Source organism: Ambystoma mexicanum, chromosome 2q (assembly GCF_040938575.1).
Source record: "Ambystoma mexicanum isolate Mex_15411 chromosome 2q, UKY_AmexF1_1, whole genome shotgun sequence".
Taxonomy (NCBI): domain Eukaryota; kingdom Metazoa; phylum Chordata; class Amphibia; order Caudata; family Ambystomatidae; genus Ambystoma; species Ambystoma mexicanum.
In genome coordinates, this window is record NC_090924.1 from 518927854 (window position 1) to 518954853 (window position 27000).

A 27000-nucleotide genomic window follows, 5' to 3' on the forward strand; every position below is an offset into this window, starting at 1 on the left:
ATTTCTAGGGCAGTATCGAGGACATCCAGTAAACATCCTAGATCTGATAGCACCGGCTCGGCCGAAGATCCTTGTTTGAAGGCTAAATTTAAGCCCCCTGAGGGGACGGGACAGTTGCCTCACTTTCTCCTGTGATGCAGTTCTCCTCAGACGTCGACAAAATGGCGGCTCAACCTCCGTGGTCCACAGCGGCCATGTTGGATACCTCCCTTACACCAACGTTAGCGACGGCTGGTCCTGGGACCCTTCCCTTTGGGGCTCAGCAGTTTTTTTCCACACCAGGTGGATAACAAGAACCCGTTCCGCCATTCAGCAGATTGGCATCTGCTGCCTCATTCAGTCTTGCTTCCTCCTAGCTCTGCAACACTGATTTACGTGGACCCAGCCTGCGGTGGGCCGTCCTGGCAACCATCTTCGTTGCGTTCATGGGGGTATGCCCCTCAAGAGTGGCCTCTGCCTACGCCAGTGCATAGACCTACGTTGGAGGATGTGTTTTTGGGAGATTTCAGACGCTCATGCACTCTGATATGATATAGATTATTTATAATACACTTAATACCCAGAGGTTTCTAAGCACGGACCTCTGGATCGAACCTGTGTTGCTCCATGTAGTCTTGATTCCAAGGCGAGCATGTTGCTGCCGAGCTATCCTCCTGATCCCATGAGAGCATACTTCAAGGGCCTTTTTAAGGAGCTGTATCCTAATCCAATGGTACCTCAATTAGCCCCGGTCACTCCTACGCAGGTCCTAGTGGTGCCACCTCCTCCAGCGCTTCCTCCTCTGCCTCTGCTATCCCCGATAGAGAAAAAAGGTGCGCCAATAGACAACACTTCAAAGTCTGAGGCACCACGTGCAGGGTTTCAGCCTCCAGTTCCTGCTTCACTGGATGAGGAACAGGCAGACCAGGACAGCGATGAGCAGCCCTGCGTTATCAGGGCATTCCATGACCGGGTGCTGGATATGATAAATTGTCTTGATATTCCAGTACCCAAGGCCCCCCACTCCTCAGGAAGGGGTGCTTTCGGGAGCCTTTACCCTATCGCCGCAGGAGTGCACCGGCAAGTTCATCTAGATGGACGTCTTGGCTGAGGCCCGTAAGGTCTGGGACAAACCCCATACCGGGCTGCATCTCAACAAGCGGGTTGATGATTGTTACAAGATTCACGCCTCGGAAGATGTAGCCTTGTCGGCTTGCCCGCTCCCATCGTCAACAGTAGTGGCAGCTTACACCCTCCAATCCAAGCCAGCATCTGGATCCTCCACTGCAGCCGCTCAAATCCTCTCCAAGGAGGACAGACTTCTTGATGTCATTGGCAAGAAAGTCTTTTCCAATTCGGCGCTCCAACTTGGTCAAGCTAACACCGGGCCATCCTGGCGGCGGCCAATCTTAGGCTGTGGAAGGAACTCGCTGATTTCCAGGAGTGTATCCCTGCGGACAGGCTAGACGACTTCAAAGCAGGTTTATCAGACGCCAAAGTGTTGGCACAGGACCTGTTGGAATCTTCGGCACATCACGTAGATACTTCCGCTCGAGGTGTTATGGTCGGGGTCGACATCTCCCGCCAAGCATGGCTCCATGCGACGATGTTTTCAAAGGAAGTGCAGGACAAAGTTCTCGGACTCGGACCGCTAAGTCTTTATCGGTCCTGGTGAAAGCTCCAGCTAAGGCCCCTTATACACAGAGGTCAGGGTCCCAAACTAGGTCCTTCTCTGGGTCCAAGGGGTTTCAGGATCTCTGTGCATGACGATCTGAAGCTCCGGTTGTCGCCCCTCGCCGTAAGCAACAGCGCCAAGGTATTCGTTTTTTCTCTCGGCCATCAGCCTCCTCTCCAGGGACAGGTAATCTCCCTGCTGACAAGTTAACCAGATGATCATTTTTGTCGGTTGCACGAGACTCCGCTGGGAGGACGAATCTTGTCTCATCTGGAGGCGTGGCAGACCATCACCGAAGACCGGTGTGTTTTGTCCATCGCTAGGGTGGGCTTTGGCTTGCCCCTCCCCCATACTCCACCCTTCAACCCTCCCTTCCAGTAGTCTGGGTTACCCTCCCTCAGAGCCGAGGTACAGAAACTTCTAGACCCCAGAGCGGTGGAGCCTGTTACCCTCAGGTAGCAAGGGGAGGGCTTCTACTACAGTCTGTTCACAGTGCCCAAACCCAACCTGGCTGGCCTGCGCACAATCCTCTATCTTCTCTTACCCAAGAGAAATTCAAGATGATCACACTTTGGCAATAAAGTCCTCTCTTCAGAAGAGCGACTGGCTCAGCGTTGTGGACCTTCAGGACGCATACATGCACTTTCTGATATAGAGCCCTCATTGAAAATGTCTGCGGTTCTCCCTGGGAGAGGAACACTTCCAGTTCGTGTGCTCCCTTTTGGTCTCAGCTCGGCTCTGCGTGTCTTTACGAAGATGATGTCGGTCATCGCAGCTTTCCTCAGACTACAGCGGATTCATGAATATCTATATCTGGGCAATTGGCTCCTATGCAGTCCTTGCCCACAGACGGCCTTGACCAATCTTCAGTCTCTTCTTCAGCTCCTGTTCCATCTTGGGCTGTCAGTAAATTGGCGGAAATCGTCCATGACGGTCTCCCAAGACCTGATTTTCCTGGGTTTCTTTTGGAATACAGTCAGTACCAGGGTGTTACTATCGATAGACAGGATTGCAGACCTATAAACCCTGTGTCAGCTCTTCCTCCAGGCCTCGCACATGATGGCCTGGTGGTTTCAAAGACTTCTGGGGCTCATGGCTTCTTCCGTGTTAGCCCTGGCGGTTGCACGTCTGAGGATGAGGTGTACTCTGATAACTCTTTGGAGCTGCTAGTCTCAGGCAAGGGACCCGGATTCCAAGATGATCCCAGTTCTATCCCGCATGACGGTGGATCTGAAATGGTGGACTTTGACCAGCAATCTTTCAGTGGGGGCCTCCTTTCAGGAGCCCTGCCCACAAGTGACGGTTACCACGGACTCCTCCCTTCTGGGGTGGGGAGCGATGCTGGGCCACCTTGAAGTATTCAATCTATGGACGCCCCAGGACAGGCAGTTCCTCATCAGCTACCTGGAGCTCCTGGCTATTCTTCTGGCGCTCAGAGCTTGTCAACCGTTGATTGCCAACAAGGTAGTGCGTATCCGCACATACAATGCTGTCACAATGTTTTACATAAACAAGCAGGGTGGCACCAAGGCACCTCTCCTTGTGGACCTAGCCATACAAATCTGGGACTGGGACATTCAACACAATGTCTGGCTCCAGGCTGTACACATTCCGGGTCACATCAATGTAACTGTAGACTTACTCAGCCGCCAGTTGGCTGCCAGTTACGAGTGGTAAATGAACAGCGATGTTCTCTCCAGCTATTTTCGCCAATGGGGCACTCCAGAAGTGGACCCCTTTGTGATGTTTACAAACAGGAAACTTCCTCTGCATCCATGGACGGTCTCAGGGCGTCCTCCTTGAGAGATGCACTTGAGAGTCTGAGACACTGTCATGATGCCTACCCCCGGGGACCCAGACCACGTCCAGCAACCCCGGAAGCAGGCATCAAGTTATCCTAAGCAAGCCCAACAACCCCTGCTAGGGGCTATTTGGGTTCAGACCTATGGCGCCAGGCTCATATGGAGAGTCAGTCCTGGCACCATAGGTGCTAGGCTCATAGATTAAAACTTACCTGATGCAGACCATGCTGCAAGAGCTCCAAGCCAAAAGAGGCTTGGAAGGTACTACTTTACTTGGGGACTATTTTTTACTCGGGCGGGGCTGGGGGGGAATACTTACCTGGGACTACTTTGGAGGCTATTTAAACCACGCCCGAAGAGCAGCACACGCTTCGCGTTATTCTGCATCCAGCAGCGTAACGCTCACCGTGCCTGCAAGTCTGCATCCAGCCTTCTGCCACGCCTGCCTCGAGTTTGGAGCTCCTAGAGAAAGGGAGAAAGAAGGAGAAAAGGTTAGAACAAGAGCAATACCTTTAATCCTTACCTGAATTCCCGATCCATCGCGCCTTCGAGTTGGAAGAAAGAAGTTATTTTATGTGCGTCGCCTCGCCTGCTGCAGCGCCGTGCTGAACTCACCGGCCTTCGCAGCATCTTTACATTCCACTGCATCCTCTTGCATGTTCCCGCCGCACTCCGGCACCTAAGGAGAAGACCAGATGAGCAGGGTGAGCTAAGGGAATACACAGAGGAATATTAGTTACCCCCCATAGACTTACCTGATTTTACCACCGGGGGTACTATTCCTCTTCACGGGTTGGCGCAGCTTCCACTGTATCTTCACCGAAGCCCGGCCCCTAAAGGGAAACAAAAGGACAGCAAGTTGAAACAAAGGGACTAACAAGGGGAACCCTCCTCACCACAATAGACTTACCTGATTTTACCGCCTGAGGTATTATTCCCCAAGACTTCATACTTTCTCTCAGTGCCTGAATAAGGGAGAAAGCAACAGGTAACATATTGACTTTATTTTATCGAAGTGTGTTGGAAAATACAAATCCTTACCAGAATACTACTGGTTGCCACGAGGAACTCTTCATTAGGGTCAAGCTGTAACCTGCACGGAATCGGACAAGAGTGAAAGTCAGGCATTTGAACTCTTACGAACTTTATACTTACGGCGTCTTGCCGGGAATCTCGGAGTCAATATTGTTCTGGAACTCACCAATTCCTTTGAGCCAGTGAAGCAACTGGTTATCAACGCGCCCCTGCGCTCAATGCAGGATGGAGAGCTCTTCTTTTCAAACCATCCGGTGAGACTATAAGAGGGGACTTCAAAGGTGATCTGTGGGGAGAACAGCAGGGGTGGGGGGATTTACGCTCAACTCCACGGGTGGTTAATTCCCTTTCTCCATTTGCAGAAGAATATTCCTACGGGCCAAGCAAACGAAGCTAGGTGGGCCAGTCCAGTCCGTCATCTCGGCCCTACGCATCACATTGGTGGAGACCGCAGCTGTCCAGTTCCGATCGACGCCCCCCTGGTGGGAGCCAGGTGAGCGTAACAGACACAACATGAAGGCTTATGCTTTTGCTCCATTGCCTCTGATTCATCGGTCACTTTGCAAGATCAGGAGAATATCGAATTGCACTCTCATCTTCATAGCTCCTTGATGGGCAGCCAGATTCTGGTTCTCGGAACTTCAGCATCTATCGATTCTTCCTCCAATCAGATTGCAGCTGATTCCAAATTTCCTTCACCAGAGCGATCACCAGCTGGTGCACCCCTCCCCACAATTGTTCAGCTTGGCGGCCTGGTGCCTGAATTCTACACTATTCTATCTTTCGTGTGCCACCTCGCAGCTACAGGCATTCATGTTCTGTCTTGCAAAACTTACTTATCGGCTATTGCCGCCTACCTGTCCACTGACAGCTATTCCTTTTCATTGACTAACCGTCATTAAAAGACATTTTGCGGGTCTTCTCCGCCTCTTCCCGCTGGTGCGCACACCTCATCCTAAATGGGATTTGAATGTGTTCCTCACTGCGTTATGCCATAAACCTTTTGAACCCATGGCTACTACCGATTTGGAATTCATTTCTTGGAAGGTTGCCATTCTGATCGCAGTAATCTTGGCGATATCCTTGCCCAGTTTTGGAAAGAGTATATCTTCGCTTCCTCCAAAGAGGAGGAGATGCACCCTGAGCTCACTAATGAATTATAAAGAAATGTTAACCTTGGAGCTAGAACTTTCCAAAAAATCTTAATAGAGCAGAAAATCCGTCAGGTCCAGGTCCTGGGGATTTGTTTAGGGGCAGCGATTTTATAACATTTAAAACTTCTTCAATAGTAATTTCTTTTACCAAGATATCCCTCTCTTTCTGCGAGATCTGGGGAAGACGAACTGTCTGCAAACATGATATCTGGGATTGTTCATCTGGTTCTTCAGTGTGATAGAAGTGCCAATAAAATGGGTGAAATTGTGATATTATTTGAAAGTTTCAGTAGCTTTATCCCCATCTGGTAGTTTTATTGATAAAATGGTTTGTGAAGTGATCTTCTGACGTAATTGTCTAGCCAGCAATCTAAGACTGGCTCAGATACAGCAGAGAGTTCTCTGCCTTTTTAGTTTGAAGCAGATTCAATTTGCACTTTGCTATTCTATATGCTTTTAACATTATTGGATCTTTATGCGTTTTCATTTCCCTCATTGCTTGTTGCAGTTCGGCTTCCAGCGTTTCTACCAAAGCTATTTGCTGTCGCCGTTTAGTTGTCGCCTCTGCTATAAGAATCCCACGGATTGAAGCCTTAAATGCATCCCAGACCACATTAGCAGAAAAATCAGATGTCGCATTCATGTAAAAAAAATCCTCTTAGCCTCAATATTCCCCCTAACCACAACATCCTGAACCACTTCAGACGGAAATCGCCACGTCCACACCCTTTGAGTCATCCCTTTCTTTCTATCTATCTGTATGGTTAATGGAGCATGGTCTGACAGCGCGATTGGATGACAAGTCATAGACGTGGCTCCACCCGTGAGAGTTTTAGAAACCCAAGCATAATCGTTGCGGGAGAACGAGCGATGCAAATGCGAAAAAAAAATGTATATCCTTTTGAGTCCCTCATTAGGGCTGGCCACATATCTACCCATGCCAAATTAGTAAACTTTTGTTTTAATAGAGTGGAGAATGCAGAATGTGCCAAGGAAGTAACTGTGCTATATTGGGAGGGGGTCCCATGCTATATTGAGATCTCCGAGTAATAGAATGTCCCCCTCACTGAACATTTCAACCTGAGTGATAACTGATTTCAAAAAATTCTCTTGATCGGCATTTGGAGCATATATCGATGCCACTGTTACTTTTTTGATGCCAACTTGCAGCATAGCAAATATATGACGTCCCTCTTTGTGAAAATATGTTTTCAATACTGCACTGGGGGCCAGGTTTCAGTGCTAAAAGAATGCCTGCCACTTTTTTACTTTTGCATTGGCCTATCTGTAACACCAGTGGGTACCGACGCTTGTTAATCTGCTTAGAATCGCATGCTGTGCATGTAGTCCAAAGTCCAGTGGTCACCGCGGAGTATTGCATCTTGTCTTTCGGGAATCGAAAGGGGACGTCGACATGGGCGTGTCTGTAACACTATCCCTAACTTGATGTGTAGTGTACCCAAGATCCCTCATGCGTTGAGGTCCCTCAGTTTGTTTTTTTCCACCCGGCATACTGGTCGCCTTATGCAGAGCTCGTCCAGAGACCTTGCGAATTGTTCCATCGACCTTTGGTCGAATATATTATATTGTTATTCAAGATCACACTGACCGTCCTTCATATCGAAGGCTGTTCCTGATATCAGCCGAAGCCTCCACGGACCTTTGACGGACGGTGATCCAATCGGCATTGCCGAACACGTGGCCGGGCCTTCCAGTCGGCCTACACAGTAGGGAGAGTGGGGTTGGGGTGGACATTTCTGTAAAATCTGAGAATGCCTTTCCCGCCCTCTTTCCTCTCTGGCCATTGTCACTTTCCCTATCCTCAGCTATGTAGAGGACTCCCTTTAGGTTTTGCCCCATTTGCAAGGGCAGATTTCCTTGGAGAGATGAGCATCTACGGTGTAACCGTTGCTTGCCCCTCGATCATGACGAAAAAGGTTGCGAGGCTTGCAAGCTCCTCAGTCCGAAGACATTAAAGGGGCAATGTGTCAAGCGGTAGGCGGCCTACGAGATGTCGAAGGCCGAGTCGAGTTCTCCCGCTGCCGCAACCGCCGATTGCGATGAGGGCATTGGTGGCGATCAGGCCTCCGACTCAGAGGTAGTTGAACTTTCCCACTCTGCGACGTCTGGCTGGCACCGCTCAGGCACTGCTAAGGGGACTGTACACCCGGCAACAAAGACGAACACTATGAACTCACTAAACACACAAACCCCGGCCAGTCTTTGATGAAGTGGAAGAGGACCACAGCACCAACAGACACACCGGAAGTTTCGGCGGTGCCCGCAGACTGTCAGGCTCGGCAGCCCTCCCCGCAGCTGCATATGCGCCTAGCGACCGAGCACTCTAAATTGAAGGGCGCTACCCCCAATATTCCAAGAACCGTCGAGACGCATCGTAAGAAGGCGTCCACCGACGACAAGGCCCCGGTTCCGCCAAAGACTATACAACCGCAGGCCCAGGCTACGCGTCTCCCTACTGCGGAGGACGTTCCCGAAAGCATTGCGAGAATTGTTTTGACAGACGCTCAGAAGCGTCGGTCAAGGGATTCGCCGACGCTCACGGGAAAATCCAAGGATTCGTCGAGATCCAAAGATAGGCGAAAGGAAATACCAGAACCCTCCGCCAAGCCTAAGGAGAAGCACCGGGACACGCAACCTCTGTCGGTCCCCAGTAAAGAGTTTTCGAACGCCAAAGAAGGTATTTCTTCAGCGTTGAAACAAAAATCTCGACGTTTGGCATCAGAGGTTCGTATACAAGAGCCCTTTCCACCTCTAGGCCCCTCTGGGTCTTCTGTTTGGACTAGGGAGAAATGTGAGGATTGTATGGAGAGGTTTGACAGGTTTGTAACCCTCTCAGAGCAATCCACCCCCAAAAGACCACGGGAAGAGGGCCTTTTGCCCCCTATGACTAAAATTCAAAGACTCTTTGATCCCTCTCTGGAGGATGTTTACACTTACGACCTCACATAGGAGGAGGTCCCTGCAGACCCATACACTCAGGATGATGATCCCTTCATTGACCCTGAGGATATGCATGACCCCATACAGGGGTGGGGGGGAAACCCTGATATGGGTGACCCTGAGCCTTGGCAGTCTCCTAATCCTTAACCAGATCCTGATGCCCTGTGTTTAGATTCCCCCCGGACCACTCCCACTAGACAGCCCTCTCCAGTGCACGATCAAATGATGTTCAACGCCATGTTGCGCAAAGCAGCAGAACATGATCGCCACCGATGAAGCTGTTCCTAAGGCTGACTTTGTAGAGGACATTCTTAAAGAGAAACCGCCAGCCAGCCAGGCTATTCCTTTACTAAACTCGACTGGCTTCCTCGCTTATTAACACCTGCCCTCACAAGAGCAGTTAATCCAAAGATAGAAAAGCTATTTTGGCCTTCCCCCTCTGATCCCCTTTACATCCGAGGTCACTCCACCCCAGACTCACTGGTGGTGACCACTATCAGGAAAAGGGCAGGGGTTCCCCTGTCAAACGGGGAGGCACCCCCTGACAAGGAGTGTAAAAAAAACTCTATGCCCTAGGAAAGAGGGTCATGGCTGCAGCAGCTATTTCTACATGCATCGCTAACCATAAAACTTTGTTAGCCAGCTATGCGGATGCTCAATGGGCCATGTTACAGGAAGGCCTGCAGGAGGTTCCTGAACCGCTACAGACTCGTCTTCTGTCCACGGTAACTGAGGACAAACAAATAAACCAAATTATACTCAAGAACACTTTGGATTCCGCGGAGACAGTGGGTCGATCTTTGGCTCAGGGCACCCTCCTAAAGAGACACGCGTGGCTAAGAAACTCTGGGTTCAAGCCAGAAACTCAAGCGTCACTTATTAATAAACGGTTGGAAGAATCCAGCCTATTTGGGAGATAAGTCGACAAAGCTCTCGAGACTGCAAAGAAGGAGCACGACACCCTGAAGACGCTAGATCAAGTCACACAAAAGCCCTCTACAAGGCGAGGAACTGGGTCCAGACGCCCTTTTCGTGGCCAACGCTTCCCTCAAAACCAGTACACCTCTGGGAATAATTTGTCCTCTCCACAAGGAACCAGCGGATACACCACCCCGCATGATATGATATGATATTTTATTTCTATTGTGCTCATACACAAGTGTTTCAGAGCACGACAAGGCAAGGGAGGGGAGCAGGGGGAGGAGTGGAAAGTGCGGAGCAGAGGAGAAACAGATAAATAACAATAAATAAATAATAGAGGCAACAAGCAGGGGGCGTGGCTTGGACGCCATGTGAAAGGACGTGCCTGAACGGGAGCTCCCGCTGATCCGAACATTATCCGGCTGAATCCGCGCAACGGCCGCTACGATGTGGCATAGACGGTGATGACTGTAAATGCGAAGCTCGGCTGCACATGTGGATGCATTCTCATACGGGATTGTGCAGCGCTTGTGTACTCAGGAGCCGCGTGAAGTTTTTGGGTCGGAGCTTCGCCGGCAGACAAAATGGCTGCCGTCGCTTGATGTTGGGACAAAGGATCGGGGACCGGATTCTGGAGGCGATTCCCTCAGTTCACGTTCAGCGCGATCCAGCGAAAGCAAGCTTGACTGGAGGTAGCCGAAACTGTGTGGCGACGGGGGGACATAGTGCCCCCAGGCCTGGGGCCTAAGCGAGATCGAAGGGACGCTCCTGATCGAAGATATGACGAGCAAGCTCCTGAGGGCGAAGAATAAACAGCCCGCGCTCGACGAATTTGCCAAGACATCGCCTGGCACCGAGGGGACCAGGAGCAAAGAAAAGGCCCAGCCCAAGGAGATGGCCGCAGGAGGAACGAACCAGGAGGTCCTGGCGGCGATCGCAGATCTGAAGGCGACATGGGAGACCAAACTCCAACTTGCGGTGGCCGAACTGAAAACTGTGATGGAACTTCAGGTCGGGGCGGTACAGGAAGACGTGAACCTCCTGAGGCAAGATGTGCGAACCCTGGCCGAGCGCACAGAGACCCTGGAGAAGGAGATGGGCCCGACTGTGGCGGAATGCACCGCGCACAAACGAGAGATCCATGCCCTGGTGCAGAGGGTAGGCAACCTGGAAAGCAGGGCTGAAGAGGCAGAAGGTCGGGCCCGCAGAAACAACATCCGGATTGTGGGCCTACCGGAGGGAGCTGAGGGCCAGAATCCCACAGATTTTATTGAGACTTTGCTGCTGCAGGAGATCACCGGAGGTGCCCTAACGCAGGGATTTGCAGTGGAGAGGGCACACAGGGCCCTGATCAGAAGGCCACCGCCGGGTAATCCGCCCAGGCCCGTGATCGCCAAGATCCTCAACTACAAAGACCGGGAGAAGATTCTGGAACATTTTCGTAAAGGGGGCACCATACGGCGAGGGGAGGCAACCATCTCTGCTTACCCCGACTACACTCTACAAGTGCAGCGCAGTCGGATGAACTTTGGGGCGGTCAAAAGGCGCCTGCGGACGGCCGGTTTCAAGTATATGTTACTCTACCCAGCCAAACTTAAGGTCTTCTTCAAGGCTAAGACGCTGTTTTTCGACACCCCTGAGGAGGCCATGGAATGGCTCGATGCGCAGAACTGCCCTCAGGAGCCTGATGAGCAGATGGCGGACGGAGCAGGGAGAGTTAAGTGAAACAGTGGGCCTGGCGGACTTTGAACATTTGGACTGGAATATAGTCTTTGCCACTTTGTGATGGGGATGCATTTTTTAACTGTTGCGAACATGGTCCGCGAGCGCGGATATAAATGTGTAGGGGGCATCCGAGGGCCGTTTTATTCGTACCCCAGTGTGTTGTTAGGTTAGTCACTGTGTGGGGTGTGACACCCTGTCGGGTTCTCTACGGGGGCTTCCGTAGAGAACCGAACACGGGGATGCCTGAGATCCAGGGATGGAGCTGGGCGGTTGGTTGGGTTAGGGGGGTGGGGGGTGTTAGTTGTTATGTGAGCCTGGGGAAGAAACTGAGAAGGGATGTAGTCGGGACTGGGGGGAGGCGATCAGACCAGAGGGGGAAGTGGGAGCTACGGATAAATCATGGGAGACCTTAAGGTATTGACATGGAATGTTAGAGGGTTGAATAGCTACCTGAAGCGTAATAAGGTCATGTTGTATTTGAAGAGGCAGAGGATAGACGTGGCCTTGTTACAGGAGACGCATTTGACACGGGATAAACTTGAAATGGTGCGGAGAAAATGGAGGGGGACAGTGGTTGGATCCACATTCTCTGCGTATGCCAGGGGTGTGCTGGTTTGGGTTGCACCACATGTCCCGTTCAAGCTCTTGGGGGAGGTTGTGGAGTCGGACGGGCGGCTGGCCATGGTTCGGGGGATTGTGGAAGGTAGAGTTGTCTGTATTATAAACACTTATGCGCCCAACCAGGACACAGCGACTTACTTCAAGACACTGTGCGCGAGACTCGGTGAAGGGATGGGGAGCACAGTAATCTGGGGTGGAGACTTTAATTGTGTGCTTAACCCCAGGGAGGACAGGTCGGATGACAAAATGGTTAGGCCCAGCCCAGCGGCCAAGGTGTTGCAGTCGCTGCTAGCGGATCTAGGCCTGGTAGACGTGTGGAGAGCGAGACACCCGGGTGGGAGGCAGTATTCGCACTATTCGGCTCCGCACCAACTGCACACGAGGCTCGACTACTTTTTTGCCACTCCAGACATTCTTACGGAGTGTGAACAGATTGACTACAGGGCGAGGGTCCTCTCGGACCACTCGCCCCTAATCATGCATTGGCGGCTGCGCCCCCCACGTGCACGGATTCCAACATGGCGCCTTCGGGCGGAAGCGCTACGGGATCCGGTATTCAAGGAGGACATGAGGGAGGAGATAGTCGCGTACTTTGAGTCGAACACAGGGAGTGTCAAATCGGCTGGTACTTTGTGGGAGGCTTTTAAGGTGGTGATGAGGGGAGTTGCTATCGCGAAGTCCAAGGGATTAATGGGCGGAATCCTGACCGACCTGCGAGAGGCCGAGATCGAGCTGGAAAAAGAATTGGAGAAGGGTGGGACCGATGTGGAAGTAGTTACTGAGCTGCAGCAGCGGTGCACTGGGCATTGGGACAGACTTTGTAACCTGAATTATACGAAGTACATTGAGAGGTTGCATGCGAGTGGGGACAAGACAGGCAGGCTCCTCGCTTGGCTATATAAGAGCGAAACCCCTAGGGCTCCGATCCGATCGGTCATCACTGAAGGGGGTGCGGAGATCGATACGCAAGAAGGGGTAAATGGGGCATTCGCAGAATACTACCAAACATTGTATGAAGATCGTGAAGGGGGGAGCCGAGAGGAGATAGATGAAGTACTCGGGGATGTAGGCCTGCCCAGAATCAGCGATGAAGAGCGAGAGGAGATGGATGCTCCGATCACTCTGGAAGAGCTCAGAGAAATAGTGCGACAGCTGCCCACTTGCAAGGCCCCGGGGGCGGACGGGTTCCCCAGCGAGTTTTATAAGGCGTATGGGGAGGAGGTACTCCCACCCATGCTGGACATGTTTAATGAGGCGTTTGAGCTGGGACAGCTACCAGAATCACTCAGGGAAGCGGTCATAGTGCCACTCCCCAAGCACAATACACCGGGACACGGTTGCGGCTCCTATCGACCCTTGTCAATGCTGAACCAGGACAGCAAGATCCTAACAGCTGTCTTGGCGGCTAGAATGAGGAGAGTGATAGGCAAGCTGATTCACCCTGACCAGACGGGCTATGTCCCGGACAGGAACATTACCCACAACCATAGACGCCTACACAGAGTGGTCGAATGGGGATGTAGCAAAGACGGCGAAATGGCGATAGTGGCGCTGGATGCGGTCAAGGCGTTCGACTCTGTTCGTTGGCCGTGGCTGTTGGCGGCACTGGATCACTTCGGAATGGGGCCAGGGTACAGGAGGTGGGCTGAATTATTATATAGCGCGCCTCTAGCCAGAGTTCGTACGGGGGCAGTAGTGTCGGATAGGTGGCAGTTAGGTAGAGGCACCAGGCAGGGATGTCCTTGGTCCCCAATGTTGTACATCCTGGCCCTTGAGCCCTTGGCAATTTACCTCCGGCAACAGTATGACCCGGTGGGCATAGAGGTGGGGGGGGAGAGCCATCTGATATCCCTGTATGCCGACGATATGCTGTTGTACCTCCAATACCCTGAAGAGAACCTGCAATATGTCTTGGAGGTGATGGAGAGGTTTGCTTGGCTTTCTGGTATAGCGGTCAACCCTCGGAAATCCACCCTGTTCCCGCTGGGCGGCTATGTGGGGATACCGGCTGAGAGGTTGCCAGTATTGCGAATCCCATGGGCGACAAGCACCTTTCGGTACCTTGGCATAGACGTATATCACACGACCGGGGAGGAACACAGGCACAATACTGAATTGGCAGTGGGGAGGATCGAGAAGTGCATGAGGTTTTGGGAGAAACTACCCTTAGCGATGATGGGCCGGGGTGCTATGCTTAAGATGGTCGTGCTACCTAGGCTGCTGCATTATTTCAATAACATTCCACACATGATACCCAAGGGGTTTTTTGCTAGACTACATGGGGCATGTAGAGATTTCTTATGGCAGGGCACGCGTAACAGGGTCGCATTGTGGAAATTGCAGAAAGCTTATGAGAAAGGCGGCGTGAGGCTGCCGAACTTTGAGGCCTACTACGTGGCAGCGCAGCTGCAGTACGTGGCCAAGTGGCTTTCGGACGACGAAACCCCGGAACATAGACTGTTGGGAAAGGACTGCTCCCCCTTCTACCTGCGAGAGATTATTTGGGTATCCAGCACATGGATGAGGGGGCGTCCTAAGATGCTAGCGTTGGGCAGGAACATGTGGCGAAGAGCCTGCCGGATGATGGGGGATCCCCTGCCGTGCATGCCGCAGCTGCCGCTGGTGGCCTTGGCGGGGGAAGACGGACAGCTTAGGGCCATCCTGCGAACATACTGGGAGGCAGTGGGGCTGGTCACTTTGGGGGACATTTGGCAGGATGGGGCCTTGGCGGAGTTCGCAGATCTGGAGGCGGGGGCGGGGCTGCATGCGGGGCAATACATGACGTTCCACAGAGTGGTCAGGGAGGTCCGGAGCACTTGGCCCGAGACCGTATTGGCTGACGAGCCGGATGCGACGCTGGAGATTATGTATGACGCATCCGAGGGCGGGCACGAGGTCTCCAGGCTGTACGAGATGCTGATGGCAAAGGTTGGGAAGGATTTGGGGTACCTGAGGTTGGAATGGGAAACAGAGATGGGGGCCCCGATGGCGGATGGGCAGTGGGAGCGTGCCCTGGGGTACCACAAAAAAGTATCGAGGAATGCCAGGTTTAAACAGATACAACTATATATCACGCATAGGGCATACATGACCCCCCTGAGAATTTCCAGATTTCGAGACGCTGGGCGCCAGGCGTGTCCCAAGTGTAACACAGAGAACGCTGATATGATTCACATGTTCTGGGCCTGCCCTGTGATTGCAACCTACTGGAGTGAAGTGGCGCAGAAGCTGGCAGGGAGGGGCATTGTACTTAAGATAGATTCGGCCTGGGCCTGTTTGCTTGGGGGGTACCCCAGGGCGCGCAAGCTTCGGCACGTGGAGAAGCTTAAAGATTTGGCTTATACACTTGCCAAACGCAGAATAGCCATGGGATGGAAGAATTGCCAGAGGCCACGGGTGGAGGTATGGTGGCGTGACCTCCAGAAATGGGCTGCTGCCGAGACGACAGCATGGTGGGAGGCCAGCAGGGTGGGAGGGGAGGAAGAGGTGAGCTCCCTCCCGGCATGGAAGGTGCTATTGGCTGAACTGTTTAGTACGGGGTCGACCTCGGCTGGATCTGAGAGCGACGGAACCCCACCACACGGAACGGACAATGATGGTGGACACCCTACAGGCTCATAGGGGGGAGGGGAGGGGATTGTTAAGTTAATTCTGTTCTGTTTTTTCTTTCTTTTCTTTTTCATATCTGTTGTTTGGCCTTTGTTGTGGCTTGATGTGTTCTATTTATGTTCTGTTGCACTGTGTGGTTATAAAATAAAATACATTTTAAAAAAAAAAAATAGAGGCAACAAGCAGTGGTAGTCCGGCCTTCAATTTGCAAGTGCTAGGTTTAAGGCAGTAGACAGGGTAGGTCTGATAAGTGCAGGAAAAAAAGGGGGGGGTGTATGGGTACAGATACAGACCCCAGTGCAAGGGGTGGCCCGGAGGCAGTGCGGGAGGGTGGCAGGGCGAGCAGGTACCTGGGCCCGAAGGACAGAGGGTGGCCAGGTGCACAGTGCCAAGAGAGAACAGATCAGCAGGAGAGAGGGGGAGCGAAGGCAGAAGAAAAGAGAAAGGTCTTGAGGTGCTTCTGGAACCGGAGATGGTTCTCCTCAAGTTTTAGAGTAGCAGGGAGGCTGTTCCAGAGGGAGGCCCCAGCCGAAGACAGAGATCTACCCCCAGCTCGTTTCTTTGAAAAACGACTGACCCTGAGGGAGTTGGAGTTAGAGTTGCGAAGAGCTCGAGAGGGGAAGTATTTGCGGAGGGATAGCTGAAGGTATTTTGGATCCAGGCTCCAGAAAGCCTTGTGGACAATGCAGAGGGTTTTGAATTTAATCCTTGCATCCACTGGGAGCCAATTGAGAGATTTCAAAGCTGGAGAGATACGATCACAGGGCTTGAGGCCCAAGGACAAGTCTCGCAGTCCTGTTCTGGATTAGTTGCGGGGAGTAGAGGCAGGTAGATTTAGACAGAGGCTGTTACAATAGTCCAAGCTGAGAGAACCAGAGCTTGGGATACCATGAGCTTCTGGGGGAAGGAGAGGAAAGGCAGAGTACTTCTGAGGAGCAGCAGTCGAAAATTTGACTTTCTAGAGACCTCAGAGATCCCCAAAGAGGTCAGCGTCGTGGGAAAGGAAGGGGCCTGAACTCTTCTCCCAGAGGCTCCCCGGCCTCAGGTTCAAAATGATCCGAAGATACGAGTCCTCTCCCATGCCTCCCCGGTCGGGGGCCGGCTAACATCGTTCCTTCAGGCATGGGAGGGGATAACTACAGACCAGTGGGTACTGAAGACCGTTGCCCATGGGTACTGTATAGAGTTCTGCTGGTCCCCAAAGTTCAGACCTCCACGCGCAAGACTCTGCTCGCTGTTAGAAAACATTGGCGTGATTTTCACCAATTATGCTGATGATACACAGCTAATTTTTGGATTAACAGGAGACCATGCAGCGGACAGCGTCAAGATCGAGAAAGTATACAATATCATTGACAACTGGATGCAGAGGCATTGGATGTGCCTAAACAACTCTAAGACGGAATTAATGATTTTCGGATCAAACCAAGCCAGGTCTAAGCTGGAGCCCCAATATAAGACATTTCTTATCAAAGATGCTGTCATACCAGTGGTACCCAAGGTAAAAAACCTTGGGTATGATGGTTGAAGCCTCACTGGGATCAGGGGCACAGGTCAGCTACCTATATAAAAACAACTTGTACTACCTGCGCCACCTAAGAGCTATAAGACCATATATCAATGAGACCAATGCAGCCTCTGTAGCCAGAGCGATCCTGTTATCAAGCCTGGACTACGGAAATGCCTTGATACTGGGAGCCTCAAAAAAGGAGCTAGCTAAATGCCAAGTCATGCAAAACGATGCAGTTCGCATCATTAAAAGAAAAAACAAAGGGACCATATATCAGATAGTAGGAGGGAACTACACTGGCTCAGAATAGAGGACAGAGTCAGGTTTAAAGCACTGACGATTGTCCACAGATGCCTCTTCGGAAAGGCACCAGCCTACTTTAAAAAGCACTTCTCCTGGTATGCCCCCCATAGAGGTTTAAGATCAGCAGATACAGGCCTTCTAAATATCCCATAAGCCAAACGGGTAACGAGAAGGGGCAAATTTTTCCCTGCCAAGGCATCCAAATATTGGAATGAGCTCCCTGCTAATTTAAGACAACAAGAAAACTATTCCACTTTCAGAAAAGCCCTGAAAACCAGACTTTTCCAATAATTAGTGTAGCCTGGTTCTTTCACCCTGTGTAGTCCTACTCCCAGCAAATTACTGTAAGTTAAAAACTGTAAGTGGTTTCTCTTTGCGCTCCGCCGCGCCCTGATGCCTGCAGGCTTTCGGCGTGTAACAAGCATAAAGTAAAGTAAAGACGACTGACGCCAGACCATCTGCTTATCCTTCTTCCGGAAGTCAAAACACTACAAGAAAGGGAGCCATAGAAGTCATAACTCTTTCACAGGTAAACAAAGGTATTTATTCATTGTACTTCCGTGTACCCAAAAAGGATTTCACCACGCGCCCTGTAGTTGATCTGCTCCCAGCGAACACATTTGTAAAGCCACAAAGCTTCCACATGGTCACTCTGCAGGAAGTAATTACCCTGCTCTCGCAGGGAGTTTTATATGGCAACACTGGACATGAAAGATGCATACTTTCATATTTCAATGTTGCCGGTGCACAGAAAATACTTCAGATTCATGATACAAAACAAACATTATCAATTCAAGGTACTACCCTTCGGCATAGCCTCTCCACCAAGGGTATTTACAAAGGTACTAGCAGTGGCAGCAGCACACCTGTGCAGGCAATCCATCCCGGTTTAGCCTTACCTCGACGACTGGCTCATAACAGGGGACTCCTACGAAACATGTCTGTCAAATACCCAAAACACTATAGACCTTTTATTCAGCCTGGGATTCTCCATCAACAAGAAGAAATCCAGCTTAGACCCCAGGCAGGTCAAACAATTCCTAGGGGCTCTAATTTGAAATAGGACGGCCTTGTCTTCCCCTCCAACAAGAGGGTTCAAAACATGCTGTTTCAAATCCTTCAATATGTAGCCAGTCGAGAGGTGATGGTACGCAAAGCTATGCGACTGTTGGGAATGATGGCGTCATGCATTTATTTGGTTCCTCGGCGCGCTTGCGCATGCGTCCAATGCAAGAGTGGCTCAACAGCCAGTGGAGTCAGGCCAGCGGACAATGGGACGATTTAGTGGTTCTCGCCGGCCCTAGTTCTCTCGCTGCGGTGGTGTTTGAGGGAAAACCTCCTAAAAGGGAAGTCCTTCACCACCCCCGCAGTAGAAGCCACTCTGACTACAGACGCATCTCTTACAGGGTGGGGAGCTCACCTGCTTGAACAGACAGCGCACAGAGTTTGGTCGTCAGACGTAGCACATAAACCTGTTGGAGCTGTTAGCAGTTTTCAAAGCGCTAAAGACCTTTCAGACACAATTGCAAGGAAAGACGGTCCTGATCCTCACAGACAGCACCTCGGCCATGTATTATCTGAACAAACAGGGAGGCACTCACTCTCTAGGGCTGTCCAAACTGTGTCAGAACATTTGGAAGTGGGCTCTCAAACACACCATGTTCCTGCTGTCACAACATGTTCCAGGGGAACTCAATCTTCTGGCAGACATACTCAGCAGAGATTTCCCACTACCCATGGAGTACAAATGGCGATTCCACAAAGTAATCGTCTCCAACGTTTTCATGGAATGGGGCTTCCCAGCGATTGACTTGTTTGCAACTCTGGAGAACGCCCAATGCCAAGATTACGCCTCCAGGTACCCCCAAAACCGTTTCAAGGGGAACGGACTCTGGATCACATGGTCAGGGAAATTTGTTTACGCGTTTCCCCCCGACTCCCCTACTCAACAAGATAGTGCACCAGGAACCAGTCCCAATGATACTGGTGGCCTCCATGTGGGCCAGCACACCCGGTTCGCTCATCTGATGAAGATGTCCCTATCTCCTCCAATGAAACTCCCTTGCCCGTACAACATGTTGCAAGACAAAGGGGAGACACTTCACCCATGCCCACAAACATTGAACTTGGCGGCCTGGCTCCTGTCGTCATAGAGTTTCGGGCACCTACAGCTCCCTAAAAGGTGTATGGACATACTCAGGGAGGCTAGAAAACCTAACACACAATATTGCTATTCTAGCAAATGGAAACGTTTTGTTATGTGGTGCAACTCTAAGAGCATCAATCCCATTGACTGCTCTCCCATTCATATCGTTTTGTACCCGACTCATTTACTTGACTGAGGCCTAGTCTTTAACTTGCTTAAAGTTCACTTAGCTACTCTTTCAGCCTACACTACATCACAACAAAAGGTGTCGTGGTGGAAGATACCAGTTATTAAGGCGTTCATGGAGGGAGTAAAGAGAATTCACTCTCCCATTTCTTACCCAGCTCCCGGATGGGACCTAAACGTGGTGTTAACAAGACTTATGGAGTCTCCTTTCGAGCCCATGCATAAATCAAGTCTTAAAAATCTCCCTTACAAAACTCTTTTTAATAGCCATTGCTTCCATTAGAAGAGTCGTGAACTACAAGCACTCTCAGTCCTAGACCCATTTGTAACAGTTCATAAAGATAAGGTAGTGCTGCACACTCACCCTAGGTTTGCGCCTAAATTAATTTCAAAGTTCCATGTGAACTCCCAAAGTTCTTTCAGAACCCCTCAAACATGGGAGAAAGAAGCCTGCACACAGGATGTACGCAGGGCAGTCATGTTTTACATGGAAAGAACTAGACCACTAAGAAAGACCAATCAGTTTTTCGTTTCAGTGGCAGCAGGTAGAGGGGGAGATGCTGTCTCCAAATCTACTATCTCTAGATGGATTGTCAAATGCATCACACTCTGTTACGCTCTTGCTAAGAGAGAACTGCCCTTCAAGCCTAGAGCACATTCTACTCGAGGCACTGGGGCTTCCATAGCATTCATTGCAAATGTTCCCCTAGAGTCCATTTGCAAAGCGGCAACCTGGAGTTCTGTTATACACCTTTACAAAACACTATTGCCTAGACACTCACTCTAGGTCTGATTCTCAGGTGGGACAAGCAGTGCTAGGAGATCTTTTCTCTACTGTTCCTTCTCACATCCCACCTCCAACTAGTACTGCTCGCTAGTCTATGCACAGCATGTGATTCTAAGCAGATTAACAAGCATCAGAAGACATGCATTACTTTCCATAAAAGCATTTCTGATGATTGTATCTGCTTAGATTCACATGCGCCCACCCTTCCTCCCTGCTCGGATGGAAGGAACATGGACGTCTTACTACTTTATCTCTTTTCTGTACTCACTCACGTTAGTCATAGGCTCCCTCACGGCAGAAAAAATACAATCGGAGGGACCTCGACACGTGAGGGATTTTGGGTACACTACACTACACGTCACATTAGGGATAGTGTTACAGATATGCCCATGTCGACGTCACCTTTCGATACTCGAAAGACAAGATGCAATACTCTACGGTGACCACTGGATGTCGGACTATATGCACTGCATGTCAATCTAAGCAGATACCGTAAAAGCATTTCTGATGATTGTAAGTAATGCATGTCATATGCGTCTCTTGGAGCGCCACCAAATCCGGTTGGTGACACCCCAAAAGAGCATCAAGCTTCCTTCGCTTCACCGGCATGTTCAAGCCCCACTTGAGTGCCAGAGTTGTAAATGTCTCATACACCACGTGTGCCAACATGTTCTCATATATTATCCAAAAACACCAAGCAGGCCGTCCCCAAGCCCCTCGCCCATCCAGTCCTGCCCCACCCGTTACACCCCCCTAACCACAACTGGTTGAAAACAAACCCCATCCATGGTCTCCTGGTGTGAGCCACAGTTCCTAACAAAATCTGGAGTATCCAGCCCCGGCCATGTACCCACTACTTTCCCAAGGCAACGTGCGGGATATCCTAGTACCCCCATCTGTACCTTGACAGATAATTCTAAAATAAACTACAGCATCTCCTCCTCCTCCTTATTCAGATGATATTAAGACTGTGTCTGAACGTCTATTGCTTTCTATGCTTGCACTTATTTTCCTTAAGCAGTTTCGTTTGGAGTTGGGCCTCTTAGGTGGGCCTTCCAGTCCTTCTTTTGCTGCTGTTTCCGATTCCTCCCACGACGCTGCACAACCAACCATTCGCATGGTTTTGATAGCTGGGATATACGACCTGTCTCTGGAGCTGTTGCGCCTTCCCCTTCATCTTCAATTTGCAGCAATGCGAATCCAGCTTCTCGAGACGTGACTGATAGGCAAAGTTTGTATGCAGTACCCTCTGGGAACACTACAAACAACTCTGACTACAGGTATAGGAAACCCAACCTTTGGTATAAGCTTGTACTACACTGTTTTGGTAGCATGTTGAGCAGCCAGGCCTATCTCAAGAGAGGTCAATGTGCGCTGTAGGGGAGTTGCACAGAGATTCACAGCGACAAGTATTCAAGTAAACACTTAGACTCAAGGTTTCTTGAATAAACAATTATTAATTTATTTACCTGTCAGTTAGAATAAGCCTCTACAGAAGGGAGCAATATAATGGTAACACACAAATACACTTCAATACTCTACACTCTTAGTTTGTAAATCAGTAAAGATCCTTTTGGGATGGCCCACAGACCCAACCTACACCCTCAGGTGACTTCACTAGCTAGGTTGCTGGGGACATTAATATTTTACTGTTGGCATTTAGAATACTGTTATAAGTTGGCAAAAGGAAAAGGTTATTAGAACAACAAGAGACCACAAATATTCTTAAGCAGGCACATACTTTTGGATCACTACAGCAGAGTCATTCACTATAACCGGCTATGGCAAAGTCAATGGGCAAGTTTTATATAGGATGAAGCACTAAATCAGTAAAGACCCTTTTGGGATGGCCCACAGACACAATAGCTAGGGTGCTGGGGACCATCTGACCCTCCCGTGCCCTGGTCAGTGAAGGACCCACAAGAGTATGCGGGAAGCAGGAATACAGAGTTACACTGAATGGCATCCCCCAACAGGCACTTCTTGCAAAAGAAATTGACAAAGATTTGAAAAGGCAATTTGGACGTTTTATTAAAACAAAACACATTTACGACTGCATTTCTCCCAGTTTATCTTCGGTCTTTTGACATACACATAGCACTTACCCAGAACAGGGAATGCTACAGGTATGTTGAAAATCTGTTAAGCCAAACCTGAGATATTCTGATTTTAAAATCCCCAAAGTGTATGAATAATTCTGACGTGCGCAGTACGATAGCAAATGCATCCTGCCCTCCACCAACAAAGAACCCAGCAGGTTCGATAGCAGGGAACTGTAGTTTACCAATTTAAAATGAATAGTCGTTAGGATGCAAGAAATATATGAGAATAAACCAAATAACCACAGGTGATCCAAATTTAAATGCATTGTGAGAAAATTAACGAATCAGAAAAGGTACAGCTTCAGAGTCGGTAGTGAAGAGCGAGCTTTAGCCAATGAGCTTTCATGCCAAATCTAAACGGTTCTTACATTTAAACCCTATATCTTTTTAACCTTTTTGCATGAATGGTGTAGGAAGGGTTAAGACACCTATAGGGGCGTAAAGGACAGTGATATACCGATCCACGTCTTGTTATGCCCATCGCTCACAGATAATAATTTGCTGTATTTTTATGTGTTTGGACTTTGTTGATGTTTTGCTGAACTGATCTAATGCGAGTCACTTAAGGTACCCACATTAAGGACTTTAATGTAAAACACATATGGATCTTATTCATAGACCATGCGCATCATCTTTTTTTGGGCATGTTTGTGAGGAGAAAATAATGGCTTGGGTCCCTTCCGAATTCCTGCGTTTGCATGGTTTGTTTGCTATTTCAAATCTGAATGATGGGTTTTTCTGATTTATTAAGTCCAGACGTCTTGTTTCCTGTGGCTAAATTACCTATTTTCATTTGCAGCTTACAAGACCTGCTCAAGACCTACTGATGTCTGTTTGTATGAACTGCAACACGCACAGCACAGAAGACATGGAAGTGATTTCCAACCTTATCAAAATTAGACTGAAGCCAAAAGTGCTCCTCAACCACTATATGCTTTGTGTCAGGTGAGCTTGTCGGCTTAGAAAATGTCTCAAAAGGCTGTGGTGCTGATTTAGGCAAACTCTCTGTGTTACTAACATTGATTCATTTATATTCATGAATTGGTTTCAGAATGCAATACAATCCAACATGAGGGATTTTCCCTTCTACACCATGCTGTGATGTGTGTGTTTGTGCACCTGAAAGTGATAAAAAAGATGCTTCTCCTTTTTATTTATAGCTTGCAAAAAGTGCCCGTACTCTTCACGGGTACTGTAGACCGACATAACCCTCTCCTCACTTGTTGAAAATGAATGGTCGCATAGGTCCCCGTTGCGAGTCGCTTATCGTTTGATGTGCTTTGCACTTTGGAGTTGACTGCACTGAGAATGGGCGGTGATAGTTGGCATGCTGCAGCATAATGGGATCTTCTGTGTGCTCTCCCCTCCTGTCGCCTCACCCTGGAGTGGTGCAGTGCGTTGCGGTGCAGATATTGCTGAAACGGTGCGTCCTAGCTGTTAGGCAGAATCCTATGCAGTGCCCTTAGGGACCACTACACACAATTATGACTACAAGTGGTAATACAAGTTCACCTTTGGTACAAGCCTGTACTACTATGTTAAAGTGGTAGCAGTAGCGGAGCAGCCAGCCTTATCTCCAAAGCAAATGAGCAGTAGTAGAGATTACACAAAGGGCCACAATTATTGTGACTCAAGCAAACACTGACTCAAGGTTTTTGGTTGAAAAGTAAAAGTACATTTATTTCTAAGCCATCTGTTGGTAAAACACTTCACTTCTATTAAATTAAAACCACACGAAAATACACTACACACAACCAGTTCACTTGGCACTGAACAACTCAAGGTAAGTACCCTATGTTTTAATGGACCAGTGTTGTGAAACAAAAGACGTTACCGGGAATACATATGCAATCACTTTTTGACAGTAATGACAGTTCTGTCTTACGAAAGATACGCGTATCCGCGGAAAGAAATATTACCAGGGCAAAAACACACTTAGCACCTAAGTTAACCAAAGAGAGTTGGGGGCATAAATCATAGGCAATACTTTTGTCAAGGCAGACAGAATCAGAAAACACTTGTTGACAGGAAAACAAAAGTCAATAGGCCGGAGCCAGTGTCAAGTGGAACTGGTTCCTGTTGTCGAGGATCACACAGTCAGTTCAAGATTCAACGTTGCCAGAAGTACTTGGATATTGTCAACAGAGGAAGCAAAAGTTATAAGAAGGAGGGAAGACAAGGGCAAGCCTTGGATGAGGAGAAAAGGGATTCACCCTAGTTCCTCGAAGCTGGACACAGTACCTTATTCAGTGAAGAAGCTGGCGCCACGGCAGTTTTTCCTGGTAGTTTCCTGGAGCTTCGGTCGTGGAGACAAGAAGGAGGATATCTGGAGGGGCCTGCCCTACTCAGGGATGAGGCCAGCAGCAGCGACGGTGAATAAAAAGGTGCGTTCCTTTTAAAACAGGAGAGGCTCTTCAGATGGTTATCCGGACCACTACAGCTGTGTGCAGCGATTTCGACCACGAAGAGGATCCTCTGGCTGTGGAAGATGAGCTGGTTGACCCCACCAGGCTCAAGGGAAGAAGACTCCTGACTGGATCTTCTCTGGTCGTCGAAGGATAGATAGCTCAGGACTGCAGCAGGGCTTCACCGGGACGGGGTAGTTGCAGCAGCCATCTTCTACTACGCTTCTCTTCAGTTCCTTGTAGTTCCAATGGCGACTCCGACTTCCAGCCCAACAGTCCTGCCTTTTATGCGAAAATCCCCCATTCACACAGCCTGGCTGCCAATCACGCAGCAGGGGGGTTGTCCGGCCCTGACAACCACCTCAGCCAATCATGGCAAAGTGCGACTTGGGTTTCCTAGGATACCCTGTGCCGGGGGTGACTACACCACTCCATCTCACATCCAGCCCACCTAGACACCCAGGCGCCCAGAGGAGGGCTTCTTGGCGAAGCCCGCCAAAAGACAGTGAACAAAGAAGGCAAACCTGGTTGCCGCGCAAAGTAAAACACAAGAAGGACTTTAACAAAAAGAAATGGTGAATAAACCTGACCGGAGCCAAAAGAAAGAGTATTTGGTCAAGCGGGTTTATGTTCGAGGCTAATATAATAGCCTAAAGCAATACCACGTTTATATAGTATAATCGCTGTATTAAAGTTAGGGTAGATACCACTGCCACCAGCCAAGTCTTAAGGTTAAAAGAGCAAAACAGTGCTCCAGGAGATAAAAAGGGCTAAGGATTAACCCTTTCCAATACTCCATGTAAGATGGGGTGTACTGGATCTGTGGTTAAATGACTATGTAAAGTTAATGGCAACACAGTAGTCCGCCCCAGAAATGGAGTCGGTGGGAAGTCTAAAAGACGACCATGTGTCACTGCACTGAAGGTGCTGTTTAACACACAAAATAAGGGGGCTACTGAAGTGGTGTACTCTAGAGTCCACAATCACAAAAACAGATGAAATACACATGGCAAAACACAGGTAAGAGTGAGGAAAAGCTCACACTCTTACCAAGTGGAAAAAAATAAACTCCAGAAATCCAGCAAAGCTGCTGAGGGTCTCACTAGGTAAGGGAAATTAGCCATAGAATGAGAATTCTTTCTAACACTAGCACCTTGAAGCATGGGTTTCCGGGTCCCATAGGGACTTTTGAGTTTTGTTTCTGGCGTCAAGACGCTTAAAATTTATTTTGTCGAGTTCTTCTATGAGCACATTGATGTTTCGTGTATTGCTGTGCAAATATCTCAGAAACGGTGCACCCTAGGGCTTTGAAATGTGGTTTTCAGGGTCCAATAGGTACCAATAGGGACCTAACAGTTTTGCTTCACGCATCCATATGCCTCCAGTGCGCTCTATCATGTCCTTCTACGACCACCTTGATATTTCTCTACTTCCAGGTAACCGTCTTGTATGTGCAGGGGCTAAAATCCGGAGGGTTCTAATAGTTAACTTTGCAAAATTCAGTACAGATTGGTGTGGAATTGTATGAAGAAAAAACAAACACACAAGCAGCAAACACTTTTTGATTGAGATATATATAAACATTATCAATACACACCAACAAAGTGATTCTTTGGCGCCGTTATATTGATGATTTATTTATACTATGGGATGGTAGTGAACAAGAATGGATGGTTTTCTTTGACATCCTAAATACACGGGATACCAATTTGAAATTTACCGAACAACATGATCTTTCAGAGTTAATATTTTTGGATATCAAGATCTCAGCAAAGAATGAAGTACTGATGACTGAAACTTATAGGAAACCAACAAGCACCAATTCACTGCTTCATGCCAAGAGTGCACATCCGAAATGCCTAAAAAATAGTATACCCTATGGCGAATTCTTAAGAATGAAAAGCAACTGTAGCGAAAACGAAACCTTTGAAAAAAATGCCAAAATCACAGCAAAGAATTTTATGGCAAGAGGTTACAAGAAATCGACTAATAATAGTGCATTTAACCAATGCATGAAACACACGAGCTGAGATTTTTAGAAGAAATAAGGAGAAAAATGAATTGAAGTCACTGGAAACA

The 27000-nt window shown here is 49.2% G+C and overlaps 1 protein-coding gene across 1 annotated transcript in view; it reads left to right on the forward strand.

Annotated features, from left to right (window-relative positions):
- INTS1 (integrator complex subunit 1) overlaps positions 1 to 27000 on the forward strand; it is a 2112141-nt gene that overhangs the window by 419272 nt on the left and 1665869 nt on the right. The window contains exon 9 of the mRNA XM_069647642.1: positions 23316 to 23461. Coding sequence (XP_069503743.1) covers positions 23316 to 23461 — 146 coding nt within the window. The remainder of the gene's footprint in view (positions 1 to 23315; positions 23462 to 27000) is intronic.